Source organism: Pseudoliparis swirei, chromosome 7, assembly GCF_029220125.1.
Source record: "Pseudoliparis swirei isolate HS2019 ecotype Mariana Trench chromosome 7, NWPU_hadal_v1, whole genome shotgun sequence".
NCBI lineage: Eukaryota > Metazoa > Chordata > Actinopteri > Perciformes > Liparidae > Pseudoliparis > Pseudoliparis swirei.
The window spans coordinates 7,502,919-7,518,014 of record NC_079394.1 but is presented as its reverse complement, the minus strand read 5'-3'; the positions used below and the strand labels follow the sequence as shown (position 1 = coordinate 7,518,014).

The following is a 15,096-nucleotide window of genomic DNA, read 5'->3' as shown; positions in this document are numbered from 1 at the left end:
GGACGGCTCCGCTCTGCTCTATGTAATAACACAGGGACAACAGGCTGGAGATATTTAGATATTTATATTGTTTTATTCCACTTCCATGTTCAAACGGATATGGCAGTGTTTTGAGAGATACACCTGTGCAGAAGATTTGAAGATTAGCTTTGCTTTCCACGAGGTGACCTGGCCAAAGGGGGACTCGCCTTCTCACCTCATCAGGATCGCTGAGTCGTACTTCATCGCCCCCCTTCTCTCCTACCGTCCTCTACTTGAACCCCAAAAATGGTCCGATCCCACATTTTCTTTTGCACTCCATGAAAATCGGAAGCCAAATGTCTAAAATGTAAAATAAAAATGAACCAGATTATTGCATGTTATTTGTCATTCAATGGGGTGAAGAAATATGTCGTGGCTTGAAGGCTGATTTCCATGACGTCTTCGTAGGACACAGAGATCCTGAATACAGCCATTCTGACGGGAAAGAAAGTGGTGATGCCCGTGAGGACAGTGGCTGTGGAGGAAGACGGAGTGGTCACTGACGTTTCTGACTACACAGACTGCAGCTCTGATGATGAAGATGTACTCAAGGTAGGAGTTACTCCTCTTTTTTCCTCGACAACCGGCCATGCACCTCAGGGAACAATAACCTTCTGATACACACATTTGTTGTTTCTTTGGTTTCCCACATTCCAATGATTATACTGTAGCGTTTTTTTGAAATTATGATTGAATTATGTGGATAAAAAGTTCAGAGGTGAAATTGCAGGTTTTGTGTGTGTTTTTTATACACCTTTTGTAGTCGACCTTAATCCCTTTCGCTGCAGAAGTATAGGGTAACAAATGTTTAAGCACTACTGGTAAATGGTGAACTGAGAGCAAAAACTTTAGCAGCCATAAATAGAAGTATGTGAGACATTTGTGCCTTCTCTGCCCTGGCCAAAGGAAGTTTAGAGGCAGGCGGGCAATTTAGAGCGGCTGTTCACAAAAAGGCTCCACCGGGGCCAGGTTGGTTAAATGTTTGATGGTCAGGACAGATGCAGACAAATAAGTTGTACCAAAGTCACCCCGGCTCTCCGTCTCTTTTCCACACAGTAAAACCAACTATTAGCTGGGATCCGACAACATCGGCCATCAATCTCCTGACAAAGAACAACTACTGAGCTACAAATGACCTCAGTCTGCCACTGTGCTCCCATCCGGTGACTTGCCATGTTTATCCTGTGAACCTGAGCTCGACTGAAAAGCCGACTTTGATTATTGATGAAAACTGAAAAGTCAGCCCCCCCCCCCCCCCAGACTGTAGGGCATTGTAGACAAATAATAAAGACATGCAGCGGACTACAGCCGGCTAATGTTTATTTAACACTTTTAATGGTCACGTTGAGCAAACAACAGATGTCTCGGCTGATGAATGTAGTGTTCTGTTCAGAGTGTTGCTCCATGAGGCGATTCACAATACAGTGTAGGCAATACGTGCACATATGGATTGAGTGCAGATGGGTGTCAGTTATAAGAAAAGCAGGACTGCATGAGGATGTCCAGAGGCTGGACCGAATTATTCTTTTCAACCCTGCAATGTCGCCGTCTCTCTAGTATAGCTCTCAGTGTATTTGTTGTATTTGTATAGCAGCTTCAGTCAGAAATATTCCTCTAATCTTCTTCGTCTAAAAGCTTGACTCATATCTTTTCTCTTCTGGTGTGACTGAAGAGTACCAAATATGTCAGTGAAAGATGGGGAAGGATTTATCGAGAATGTTTAGCTTATACGACAAAACAAAAGCAGAAGTCTAATTTGTCGTGATGGAAAGCTTTCCTAAATGTGCACGAATGATGGAGAGACTTCAAATGTGCATGTATAAGCATTCTCCTTGTCAGATCACGATTGAAGAATTGACACTTGGAACAGTTCACGCAGGGATATATTGAGCATAGATGTCTACTTAGTTGATTAATCGGGACCTTTTTATGCCTTGGAAATTTCAATTAAGCCTGAACTCGGTGTAACAACTTATTTTATTCGCACAAGTAAACTATTGTCACAGCTGAGTCAGTCACGCATGCATTTGAGTATTTCTTTAAATATATTTCTGCCAGTCTTTCAACCTGTACAATGATGAAGTTAAAATCCAATTTTAAACAAATATCTAGTTTGACACCAAAAACATTAAGGGATATTCTTGGAGGCAAAATGAGATTGTGAGAAGGATGAGTGGGCGGATGACACTTTGAAATGTCGTTCCCTTTGAACTGATGCTGCAGAGTATGATGTGAACGTAGCTGATGAAGGTTCAGTGGAAGATGTCTTCAATTGTGGATGACTGGTTGACTGCCTCCACTCCAAACAACAACAACAACAACAACAACAACAACTCTAAGACGACTTCACTGGAGCTAAATCAGTCCTCGTCTGTTGTTCCATGCTTGTATTAGAAATATTCCAAAACAACCATTCAGAGGCTTCAGGGGCAAATGTTGTAAATCTGCTGTTTGGATATAATTTAAGGATTATTCACAGGGAAGAGGGCGTCTCCGCTAACAGCAAGGATGACACATAGTGATGTGGTCATTCTGAAGCGTAAACTCTGGTCATGGGTGCAGGATGACTGATGCTCAGATGCCCTGTCACGAGATGTCCTTGTGACAGGGCATCTCCTCACGAACTGTTGGGTTGCCACTTTCATTTCACTGCACACCCTGTGTGTGTATGTGACAAATAAAACATCTTGAATCTTGAATCTTGAACCCTGATAAGTACGCAAATCATTGATATTTGTATTCCTCCTCAGGCTATCTGTCAAAGTCACTGGTTTATTTCCACCCCTGTGCACTTCCAGGGGCTGGTGACTGAACTGCAATGCTGCGTTAATTATCCAATTTGTTTAAATCGGTGGATGTTGAGAGGACGAAAGAAAACCTCCTGGCTCGTGTATAAAAATGTCCACGGGATCTTTGAGCGGTCGCCCAAACTTGCCAAGGTCACCTTTGAAATCTCGCTGTAATGATTGCATTTGGCTGTGACGGACTGATGTTCAGTACTGCGCCACGTGATATTTCGATTAACATAAAATTGCAATGCTGCTTCCTCCTAACGTGTCGGACCGGTGATCATCGCAGCAGTTTATTACAGCGAGCTGACATTAGGATGGTAACACATGCAGTGCAACACTGCTGCAAGGCCATTTGTTGTTGTAAGAATGCCCTATTTCTTAAAATAGTGACTTTTATGAGAATATTTGATTATTTCTTGTCATTGATTAGATGACTAACTATCTAAATATTTCAGTCTGAAGTTGAATGTTGACTGTTTACACAAGCGCTGCACAAACTCTCCTGACTCATCACTGATGATATTCATTTTCTGATGGATTGTTCATTTATTTATGTTATTTCTTTCCATCCAGGTGTCAGACAGGTGCAACTATGTTTTCGTGGATGGCAAAGAGACGAAGGGCAAGGTGAAGTTGGTGGTGACCTTTACCTATAGCTACCTGAGTGCTCAGCTCGAGCTGAACGTGTGGATTCCCCGACTCCCTCTCCAGATTGAGGTGTCAGACACAGAGCTGAGCCAGATCAAAAGCTGGAGGGTACCCATACTAGCCTCAAAAAGGTGGGACACACAAATAAACCACTTGTTCATCATAAAAACTCTCCGTATTTTGTTTCTAGATGGGATTTTCCAGAAGCGTCCTTTAGTCCGTACAAATCCAAATCATATCTTTTCCAAGGGATTTGATTCCATTACATAATGTACTGCAATATCTCAATGTGATCTAATCAAGCAAAGAGACAGGCTTGAGTGATTGAACTATAGAAGGTCAAAGCATTTACTATGTGCCAGGTGTGAGTTGCACGTGTGTTTTTGTTCTCATGTCCTAGAACTGGCTGGAACAGTGAAGAGGACAGGAAGGGAAAGGGCTGCATGCTTCAGTTTCAGCACGCCCTGGTGCGGGTGCTAACTCACTTTGTGGCAGAGCAGGCGGATCCTCGGGATCCTAAGGCTTATTTCCTGGGCTCCGATTGGCAGGTGGATGTCACAAGACTGGTTCGATACTTCATGAAGGTGGAGGACCCTGGAGTGGCAAGGCTGCAGGCAGGAAGGGTGCTGTCAGGACGAGACCTCGGGACCACCACCATCCAGGTAATACACTGAACTACTTCTTGGTTTCACTTTGGTCCCAACAGCCCGTAACAAGTGTCATAGTAACAAGTGGCTGGACCCTGGACTAGACGGGCTTGTTACCTTCGCATTGAAAATGCGGAAGGTTATGTTTTGATCGCCGTGTATTTATTTATTTATTTGTATGCGTGTTACTCGCATAACTAAAATAGTATTAAACCGAATCGCATGAAATTTGGTGGGATAATTGGTTATTATCCGGGGACCATTTGATTAGATTTTGGGATCGATCGGGTCAAAGGTCAAGGTCATGAAAAGGTCAAAATGTTCTTTTTACCATAGCGCGGTCAATTTTTATCCAATTGGCATGCAACTAATGCCAACATGTTCATAATTCAATGCCCAATCTTGTGATATGCGAAGGTATGCGCTCTACCGAGTGCCCGTTCTAGTTCTCTTTTGTTTTTTGACACAACTCATGAACTGAACTTGTCCTGACAAGGAAATACAGGCTGAGGCACCCTAATGTATCTACTGTGTCTGATCATGTTTGTTATGTAGGTGTTTTCTCCGCTGTCTGACGCAATCTTGGCGAAGACAACTATCAAAGTCGTTGATGATAAAGTGACTATCACAGATCTGGGGGTCCAGCTGGTTACAGGCCTCTCCATGACTTTACAGCTGAGTACCGGAAGCAACAGGGCCATCCTGGCTACCACAAGCACTCAGGAGGTTCTACAGACCCCCAAACAGGTAACAGTCTGACTCCATTTAAATGACTATACGATGAGCAAAAGCACAATTACAATGTCTCTTGTTTTCTCTTCTTTCAGGAAGCCTTGGTCAGTGCCTGGGTGCAGTTCAGCGATGGCAACCAGACTCCTCTCGACATTTATGATCCTGCTTTCTACAGAGTGACGGTGACCTCTCTGGACCCGGGGGTGGTGTCAGTGCAGGGCCCTCTTCCCACTGTGGTCGCAGAGGGTGAGGGCCAGGGAGTCCTGGTACGAGTCGAGATTTCCATCCGTGAGTCATGTCAGAAGACAAAGCGCAAAAGCACAGTGGCTGTGGGCAACGGCAGCCTCAAGGTCAAGTTTCAAGTCAACAGTCGGCGCCCAGGCGGCAATTACAGCAACACTCTGAGCACCAAGGACAACGGCAGTGATTATGGAAACGATGGTGAAGAGGTGGGCAGCGAGAGGAAGCAGAGGGAGCAGTCCAATGGTCCTCCGCCACGCAGCTCCACCGTAGACGGAGAGGAGAGTGGCATGCAGAAGATCACCACCACGATCAGGTCGACAGAACAAACCTTCATCGCCAGCGGAAGCCTCGGAGGAGCGGGGAAGACCAGCAGCTCCGGAAACCCCGGCAGCCCTACCAGCTTGGTGAATATCAGCACGATGAACGGCCCAAGTGACGCCAGCAAAGCGGCCGGCTCAGACAATATGATCGGGGAGGACATGAGCAGCGTCAGCTTTAGCAGCACTGTGAAGGCCCCTGGGAACCTTGTGAACTATAACTCCCCCACGAAGGTGGAGGTATCTGGGCAGGAGACAGAGGAGCTGGAAACCGGTGGCGAAGAAACGTCGGTCAACAGGCCGCTCAGCGACTTGGAGATTGGCATGTACGCTCTGTTGGGGGTCTTTTGCCTGGCCATCTTGGTGTTTCTGGTTAATTGCATCTCATATGTTGTCAAGTTCAGGCACAAGAAGCCTCCGTCTCACGGCCAGGAGCCCACAGGGCACAGGCACGACTGGGTGTGGCTCGGCACAGACGCCGAGCTGGTGATGAGCGTGCCGGGCAGTCCTGTCCAGCAGGACTCCCAGACCGCAACCACCGTCATCGGGCCTGATGAGACTCGCTCTCTGCCCAGGAGGCCCAGTTGCGTGGGCTCCCTCAGGAGCAAACCGACGCACACCGAGTCCCTCCACTCGCCCACCAGCAAGAGGAAGAGAGTCCAGTTCACCACCTTCTCCACGCTGGAGCGCCAGCATTCGCCACGTCTCCCGCCCAGAGAGAACGGCTACGGCATCCACTGGGTTGGGAAGCAGGACAGTTGCGAGGAGGAAGCCCAAGTGCCCACGACAGAGACTGGGGACCCGTTATAATACCGAGCCTGATCAGACCTCACATGTACAGTTGATGTGGCTTTGATCACCTCAATGCCTTTGTCAACAATAACTGTCTAGAATAGATGATTTTGGAATCCCCCCTCTACATTTCATTACCTATCAAGGCCTTTTACAAGTACTGTATATTATTGTTCATATTGGAGTGTGGATGCCTGTTAGATGGGAGTCTTATTTACACATGTTTAAAGCCACCTAATGTTAACGCTGCATGTGGATATCAACGTCTCTACAGTTTGTACACTCACTGGTGTACACAGTACGAACACACTTAAAAAGTATCCCAAATAACAAAAACAATTAATAACCAGTTATAATACAGAACACAGCCTGACATTTCACCAACAATGTGGCTTTGTTTTAACATACTTCTCACTAAAATGGATGTTCTATTATGCAATATCCAAGACCCCTTTTTTTATTTTTCATTAAAACACTATAATTGAAAAAAAATTCTGTAAATTGCCTACTTAAAAAACAACAACAAGGAGGCATTTGACCTCTGATAACAGTATGCCTGTAAGTTATTGATGATATATGTATAAATATGTTGTGCAATGCTCAATTTGACAGTTTCCACAAAGATATTGCATATTGCATTCACGTTTTACTCACCAGACATTTCACAGCCCATACCCCCCAGCAGCCTGTTACCTTTGGAACAGCAAAATAAAATCACCCTTTGTGGACCTTTAAACCAACGTAGTTTTTGCAGGTCCTTTGAATGTGTGCAAAAAAAACTATTAACAAACTACTTGACACTAGACAGTCAACTCTCCCTGACGGCCAACATCGCTGCGACAACGCGTTCCTGTAGGTACATGCTGCACATCAGGAGAATACGGCCTCTTCTTACTCAGAAGGCGGCACAGGTTCTGGTCCAGGCTCTGGTCATTTCACGCCTCGACTACTGCAACTCCCTCCTGGCTGGTCTACCTGCTAAGGCCATCCGACCTCTGCAGCTCATCCAGAATGCAGCAGCTCGACTGGTCTTCAGCCTCCCAAAATTCACCCACACCACTCCGCTCCTTCGATCTCTCCACTGGTTACCGGTGGCTGCCCGCATCCGCTTCAAAGCATTGGTTCTGGCGTACCGTGCTCTAGACGGATCGGGCCCCGTCTACATCCGGGATATGGTCACACCGTACACCCCGGCACGTTCGCTCCGCTCGGCAACAGCCAATCGACTTGTGACTCCTCCACCTCGAGCTAATCACTCTACATCCAGACTGTTTGCTGTCCTGGCTCCTGATTGGTGGAACGAGCTCCCCACTGACATCAGGACAGCAGAAAGTCTCTACATCTTCCGCCGGAGACTGAAAACACACCTTTTCCGACTATATCTGGATTAAAACACAGATTTGCACTTCAGTGGCACTTAAATAGCTCTTATTATGGTACTTTTGTTGTTCGACTATGTTGAGGAAATGTTACTTCCTGTATTCTTGTTGTTCTTAGTTTGTACTCTAGGTTGAAATGCACTTATTGTAAGTCGCTTTGGATAAAAGCGTCTGCTAAATGACATGTAATGTAATGTAATTTGGTAGCATACAGACTGTAAAAGTTTAACATTTGAGGAGAACTTTTTTTAGATCAACTACGCAAAAACAACCAATGATGGAGCTATATGGCGCTTTTATTAAGTAGAATGCGTGAACAGAGAATCAATGTCTTTTTATACTCACACCGTAATATATTAACCATAAATAACATTACATCATCACTTTCAAATACATGAAATATATTAACACTACTCTGGGTCTTTGGTTCAAAGTGCTTTATTCTGTACAATGTCTTTGTAGCTTGATTTCTTACAAGACTGGAAAAAAGACAGCGCTGATAATTTGACCTATGCATAAGCTGGAGTAATGACCTGCTCTCCGTCGTTGCCGTTCCTGAGAAAGTATGCAGAGGGGTTGACGGCTGTGACCTTACGCGCAGAGCAGACTGTCCACCAGCCGCCGGTAGGTTTCTCTCTCCCGTTTCAGGCAGTGATGCTCTTCCACGTACAGCTTCCCATTCCTCACCAGCCTGTCTCTCAGATCATGCTCTGACAACAGCCTCTGAGATTGATGCACAAATTCCTGTCAGAGAGAAGCATTTCATAAAAGATATTTAAAGAAACAGGAACACAACTCAGATAATTCTGATCAGTAAATACTACAAAAATGTCTGTAAGTTCCCAAAGAATAGATATATTTGTGGCATCAGATTTACCAATGGACCCTTTCAGTCAATTCTAATAGCTGCCACTTCTTGTTTGCTTATGGGAAAAACCAAATGACAACACTCCTCTCACACCAGCTGTACCAGAGACACAGGGAGGGGAAGATGGCAATAGAAATGAGATCATTAAGAAATGGTGTCATCGCTGAGCATTGACTGAGATGGGATGTATCCACATGACATCCTGAATCTTAGTTGTTCATCTGTTGGCCCAGAAGACTGAAATAATCCTCCAAGAGGTTTGAAGTGTTCCTACAACATGGCAGCCTACATTTGCTGAAGAGCAGAACCAAGAGACACAAAGATTTAGCCACTGCTCGTCAGCAGGCCAATCCACTTTACTTCAAGTGATGTGATTATGTGTGTAGAGGCTACTGGTAGGAAACTTCTCCTCAGTATGGCCATATGAGAGCTATAAGTCCCCTGCAACAGGATTAAAGCCCAATTTATGAACAGAACGCTTATAATCATTTCACTTATAGTCCAAATTATAGAACCAGAGAGAAAGTGCCATATTTCTCTTTAAAGCTTGCTAGTTGGTTTTTTTCTTCCTTTGACTCCTTGTGGAAGTACTTTGAAGGCTTGAAGAACAAGAAACAGTCAATCAAAAATAAGGAGGGATTTTAAAACATGCAGCAAAAGTCTCGAGTGTGATCCACTGCAGAACAAGTCGTTGGCTGGAAGTCGAGCAGACTGCCTCTCGGTTCTGGCCCAGGTCGCTGCAACCATCTGGGAGAGCTTCCTCCTGGCAGCTGAGCGGAGCACACGTGACCCCTCCCCTTGAGAGGACTTATCTCCACCCTTACAACAACATCACGTAAGAGCACGGTGTCATGACAACACCGCGCTCAAGCCCTCCACCAACGAGCCTTAAGCTATGACATTTTTCTCTCTTGCATCAAACCTCCCGATAGATCAGGCGGTAATGTGCTATCTTCGTTCTGTCTCAGCACCGTGGGAAACATCTGCTACTTTTGTTTCATTTCATCTGTTTAGATTTGGACTAATCATAAGAATTTAAAAGGACAAAGTTTTTAAAAAATCCTGTAAAGTTTTCCTACATCAAGTTATGTGACTTTTTAAGAGATATCTATGCCAGGAAGGGACCCGAATACAGAGCTTCAATTCTACTCACAGTATTAGCAGTACGGGGACAGGACTAGCTGCTGGCTACAGTGTGTATGCAGTATATCCTCTCTGGAGTCCATCAGGCAGTCAATGCAACAGCTTAAGGGGGCTTATCGCCTGCGGTCCCCATACCTGAGGAGACGAGTACAGCAGGCCAGTGACCTCATGGCGCACTACGGCAGCATTCCCTGGGATGTCCCTGGCCAACACGGGGACCCCGAGATCCATGGCCTGTTGGAGCAGAGACATGAACTCATTTACCCCGTCATCACCAAGAAAAGGAAAAAGCACTTAAGCACCTTGGAAGTTCAGCCACGCTGCCCCTCGGTGCCTTGGTTTACTTACAGAATGAACCATCTGGAGCTGCTAATACATATAGCAGGTTGTTGAGTACTTATCAGACTCTAAGCTCACTCTGGATTGTCTTAATCGACTGTTTAAAAGAGATTAAGTGGATTTGCTCACTCAAGAATGGGAAGATGGCAGTCAAGCAATTCATTTGGGTAATTGTAAGATATCCCGTAAATATTCACTTTGTTTAAATCTTTCCATGGGCTTTGGTTAATTTTGACACATTACCATAATATTCTGCACAACACGGCATGAGCTAATAGAAAGATACAATTGTGTTTAGCAGGTGAATTAATGAAGTCAGGAAGTTATCCATGGACCCTAAAGATGTTTACCTCCAAGATGGCCGCTGACATGCCCTCTGAGACGGAGCTGTTAACCACGGAGAAGCACCTCCTCATGGCAGCATGAAGCTCCCGTTGGCTCCTCTCCTGGGCCAAGAAGACCCCGGCTGCTCTGCAGAAGCAGTGGCAAAGCTCAGTTCTGTGTGACTCGGGGCCAACGGAGGCGTGAATGAAGCTAAAGAGCAGTGACAGGCCCAGGGAAGGAAACACAGATGCACTGTGCGTGACATGCACACAGAGTCCAGGTAAACCAGAGAAGGCAGCTTCCTGCCGCAAAGACAACCGTCGTGGTGTTGTGGCCCTCGGCGAAAAACCGAAAGATCAGCTACGACTCGTGAGGGGGAGCACAGATAGAACTAGAACGGGCACTCGGTAGAGCGCATACCTTCGCATATCACAAGATTGGGCATTGAATTATGAACATTTTGGCATTAGTTGCCAATTGGATAGAAATTGACCGTGCTATGGTAAAAAAAATGATTTTGACCTATCCATGACCTTGACCTTTGACCCGATTGATCCCAAAATCGAATCAAATGGTTCCCGGATAATAACCAATCATCCCACCAAATTTCATGCGATTCGGTTTAAAACTTTTTTTGTGATGCGAATAACACACATACAAATAAATAAATAAATAAATACACGGCGATCAAAACATAACCTTCCGCATTTTCAATGCGAAGGTAACAATGAAGAGAGGTCATTGGTGCTCTCCTCAGATTTTCATTCTGTTCACATTATGTCAAGAAAAATGCGAGGTAAGCATGCTGTAAAAAAATGTTTGCAAGTCTTAATTGTCACATCTCGAGTCACCTTGTATGGGATGTATAACTGTTAAGGAAAACTCCAAAAAAGAAAGCTTACTTTTTAACAACAGCTTCCACTTCAACGGTAAACACAGGATCGATCTAATAGAGAGAGAAAAACATTACAAAGACAAGTTTAAATCTGAGGGATGGAATAAAAACAATGAAACAATGAATAATTTCTATCAAGAGCAAATGATTCTCTGTAAAATCCTGTATTTTCAGAGATTGGGGTCAGTATGGGTGGGCAGCCAATCGGATTAATTGCAATGTGGGATTTGCGTGCATTAGCATGCCCACAGAAAAGTAAATGCAGAGCAATTTAGATTCTGCCAAGCAAGCTCCTACTTGTTTGGCTTTCATTTCATAGCTCATGGAAATTCTACACACAATCTGCTATAAAGCAAGTGCCCTTTAAAATGAAAGAATCTGAACTGAGAAGAAATGGGGGATTTAGCAGCCATTGTACAACCAGGTCTCAATAAAGGCTGTAATAACAAACACAATTGATGTTAGCACCGTAGTGATTCTGAACACTGTTTATTGGTGAAACTGAGCAGAAGGACGTGGTCAGTCAAAAGGGGAAGGCAGACACTGTATAAATATGTCATCTTCCAGGGAATCGGTCACTCATTTTTTGGAAATGTTATTACATTTTTGCCACATTATTTGATCTTATTAAGCTACTGATATGCACGCGCAAATATTTCAAGAGCTAATATTACATTTTTTGTATAATCTTTAGATTAGTTCTATTCAGTGCTCTAGAGTATGCTGCACATGGTGCTTGAGAGGAGGGACAGATGAGTGAGATGTGTCATCGCTGACAAACTGACCTGATCTTTCCTCTTAATGACAGATGCCATGCAGCCAGAGTGCTTATTAGAATGTAGCAGCTGTGGATTTATAGTATGTCATGACAGCCCGAGCAAAGCATGTCTGATTCTTCATTTGTAATATTAAGAATGATGGTTTCTTCATTAAATCGATTGAATAGTGTTTATGTTGAAATAAAGTGAAAGTGAAATACTTTAAAGTATCAAGGCAAAATCTGTCGGTCATACAAATACATGTTTGTTATAATAATAAGATATGGCTTTTCATTTCTCAAACAAACAAACACGCTTTCCCTGTGATCCGCGGTGTCGAGATGAATCACACATCTGAGCTTCCACTGAACAATTTCATCTACAAAGCACAGCGGATAAGAAGCGGCAGTCAGACAGTGTAGAAGCCCTGGCCAAGTCTAATCGAGTTGTTTTGGAGCAAATCTAAAGCAGAACATACCTTTTGCCTGACATCAATGTTTGAAAGAAAGAACAGATACTAAATAATTGTATATTGATGTCAAATCAAAGCAAGTCAAGGGGAGAAAAGACAAAGACAAACATACAGAGAAAACAACGAGTGAGAGCCTGGAAATAAAATGAAAGGAACAAAAAAAACAGTTGTAAGAGGCTGGTGCTGTTTTCTGGGACATAACTTCCCTCCAACAAGATGCAATCAGTCAAAGCTTTTACAGTGAATGTATAAAAAAAACCTCCCTCCTCTGATTTGACTGTCTGGTTGATTTATGAATATCGTCAATTATAGCCGGCTGTGAGTTCAATTGCTTTTTCCACCCTGAATTATTTGACGAGCTCGACATGAAGCCATAGTGCCCGTGTGTGTACATTTGTCTTCAGCTATGCGACACAGGACCGAAGCATGAGGGTGTGGGCCAGCTGCTTGTACAGAATATATGCCCACCCTCAAGTATTAAACAGAGATAGCTCTTTACGGGTCAAAGGGAAGTGCTACACTGGATAAAGCAATTTATCAATGTATCAAGGAGACACAGGACGTGTGCTGCTGTCCCTCGCCCGGTTTGCAGAGGATTGCCTTTTCTTCCGGCACTGCCTGTTAATTCCAGCTAAACAGCTGAAGCCAGTATCTCTGCTCCATCCAATTAGTGGCCGCTTCGATTCCCGGGGAAGGTTTCTATTTCGATAGCACAGAATGTCACGGGACAGAGGAGAGACACACGGCAGGTATAATGTGTACTTACCCGTGGCCCAATGACAACCAACACATTCAGCGGGTTCTCACGATGCCACTCTGAGAGACGCAAAATAAAAGTAGTCATGTCAACAAAAACACAAACGTTTGAGGGTCAGAAATGAACAGCAACAGCATTAAAGCACGACAACTTCCTTTCGTCTAAACTTGCTTAGGGCACCGCATGTTTGTATTTTTTTTTACAAATAGATGTGAAAATGCAATCATCTAGTTCTCCTACCTGACTGAAACACCAGTATGCCCTCTCGCGCTTAGTCTTATTACGATCACTTTGTGTTAAGAAACTCCCAAACAATAAGAGAGGATATAAAGAAAGGAGCCCACGGATTGTTGCAAATCAAAGTCAATCTCAAAGTTGAATATATGAAGACACATATAAGATAAAGAACATAGTCATCATAAAAAGAAACAGTAAGGCTCAACGAGCGTTGTGGAGCGGTCAGGAGAATCTCACTGCACTTCCACATACATGTTTTAATTAGATCTTAATTCATTCCTAATAGATGAGGACACGGCCATTGCCTCTGCCACAGGCGAGCTCAGGAAAGCAGTCAGAAAGGCAATTTGAGACGTTAGGTGACATTTGAACTTGCTAAAAAAAACACGCGGCATGAGAAACCCTCCCCTTGGTTTTAGTTGGGCCACTTGCTGTATTATTTGACGATGTATTTGCCTTGAGTTTTTCATTACCAGTGCATACAGGACTGTCTCAGAAAATTAGAATATTGTGATAAAGTTCTTTATTTTCTGTAATGCAATTAAAAAAACAAAAATGTCATGCATTCTGGATTCATTACAAATCAACTGAAATATTGCAAGCCTTTTATTCTTTTAATATTGCTGATTATGGCTTACAGCTTAAGAAAACTCTAAAATCCTATCTCATAAAATTTGAATATTTCCTCAGACCAAGTAAAAAAAAAGATTTATAACAGCAAAACAAAATCAAACATTTGAAAATGTGTTTCCAGGTGTTTCGAGTTAATTAGACGATTCAAGTGATTTGTTTAATACCCTACTAGTATACTTTTTCATGATATTCTAATATTTAGAGATAGGATATTTGAGTTTTCTTAAGCTGTAAGCCATAATCAGCAATATTAAAAGAATAAAAGGCTTGCAATATTTCAGTTGATTTGTAATGAATCCAGAATGCATGACATTTTTGTTTTTTTAATTGCATTACAGAAAATAAAGAACTTTATCACAATATTCTAATTTTCTGAGACAGTCCTGTACACTTTATAATAATAACTTTAATAATAATATTATAACATAGATGGTTTACCTGAAAACATCTCCACCAGGTAGAGGGGGTCCTTGACTCTCCTGAGACCACAGACCAACAGGAAGACATGCAGCTCCTCCACATGCTCACCCATCACACCTGGAGAGCAGCCAGCACAATATCAAAACACCGCATAGTGAACATCCCGAGGACGTCGGCAGATAATTAAAGCAATACATCACCCAAGGTCATGAGGAAAATAGGACAGCGGTGACTAATGTACTCGCACAATTCTCTGATCAGAGTTGTAACATTCAGCGGGGCAATAGGCTGCTGAATACATGTGAAGGTGGCAGCCTCATCAGTGTGTAATGTGGCATCATAACGGCAGCGCAACAGGGTTCGGGTGACAATTTGCTCGCTGAACAGCCGTAGAATAAAAGTAGCTTGCATCACGCTGACATTTCACTTTTTGAGACCCGTGCTCTAAATGAGAGGGAGTGCCACTAAACCGTGTTCCCAGATCATCCAACTTAACACAGAAACATCAGGGCGCTCTTGTTAACACGGATGCTCAGCTTCATCGTCCTCATGGAGCTGAGCAAAAGCAATCTCGCACTTATCTGAACCTCAGATCCTGAAGAACATGCTGTGCTTTTTTTTTTCACTAACAAGCTGATGTTTAGTGGGTTTAATATTTACAGTTTATTTATAGTAGAAG

The 15,096-nt window shown here is 43.6% G+C and overlaps 2 protein-coding genes across 5 annotated transcripts in view; one reads left to right on the top strand and one right to left on the bottom strand.

Annotated features, from left to right (window-relative positions):
- Positions 1-7,984, top strand: part of LOC130196465 (transmembrane protein 132D) — a 27,421-nt gene extending 19,437 nt beyond the window's left edge. The window contains 5 exon segments of the mRNA XM_056418641.1: positions 430-573; positions 3,387-3,592; positions 3,862-4,123; positions 4,664-4,855; positions 4,936-7,984. Of these exon segments, the coding sequence (XP_056274616.1) occupies positions 430-573; positions 3,387-3,592; positions 3,862-4,123; positions 4,664-4,855; positions 4,936-6,210 (2,079 nt within the window). The 3' untranslated portion in view covers positions 6,211-7,984.
- glt1d1 (glycosyltransferase 1 domain containing 1) overlaps positions 7,847-15,096 on the bottom strand; it is a 19,306-nt gene continuing 12,056 nt past the window's right edge. For 2 of the 4 annotated variants that reach the window (XM_056418640.1, XM_056418637.1), the window contains 7 exons: positions 14,436-14,534; positions 13,137-13,186; positions 12,377-12,415; positions 11,148-11,191; positions 10,272-10,392; positions 9,718-9,816; positions 7,847-8,315 (listed from right to left, as the gene is read on the bottom strand). In XM_056418640.1, coding sequence (XP_056274615.1) covers positions 8,163-8,315; positions 9,718-9,816; positions 10,272-10,392; positions 11,148-11,191; positions 12,377-12,415; positions 13,137-13,186; positions 14,436-14,534 — 605 coding nt within the window. In that variant the 3' untranslated portion in view covers positions 7,847-8,162. The remainder of the gene's footprint in view (positions 8,316-9,717; positions 9,817-10,271; positions 10,393-11,147; positions 11,192-12,376; positions 12,416-13,136; positions 13,187-14,435; positions 14,535-15,096) is intronic. The other 2 variants (XM_056418638.1, XM_056418639.1) reach the window with 2 other exon arrangements.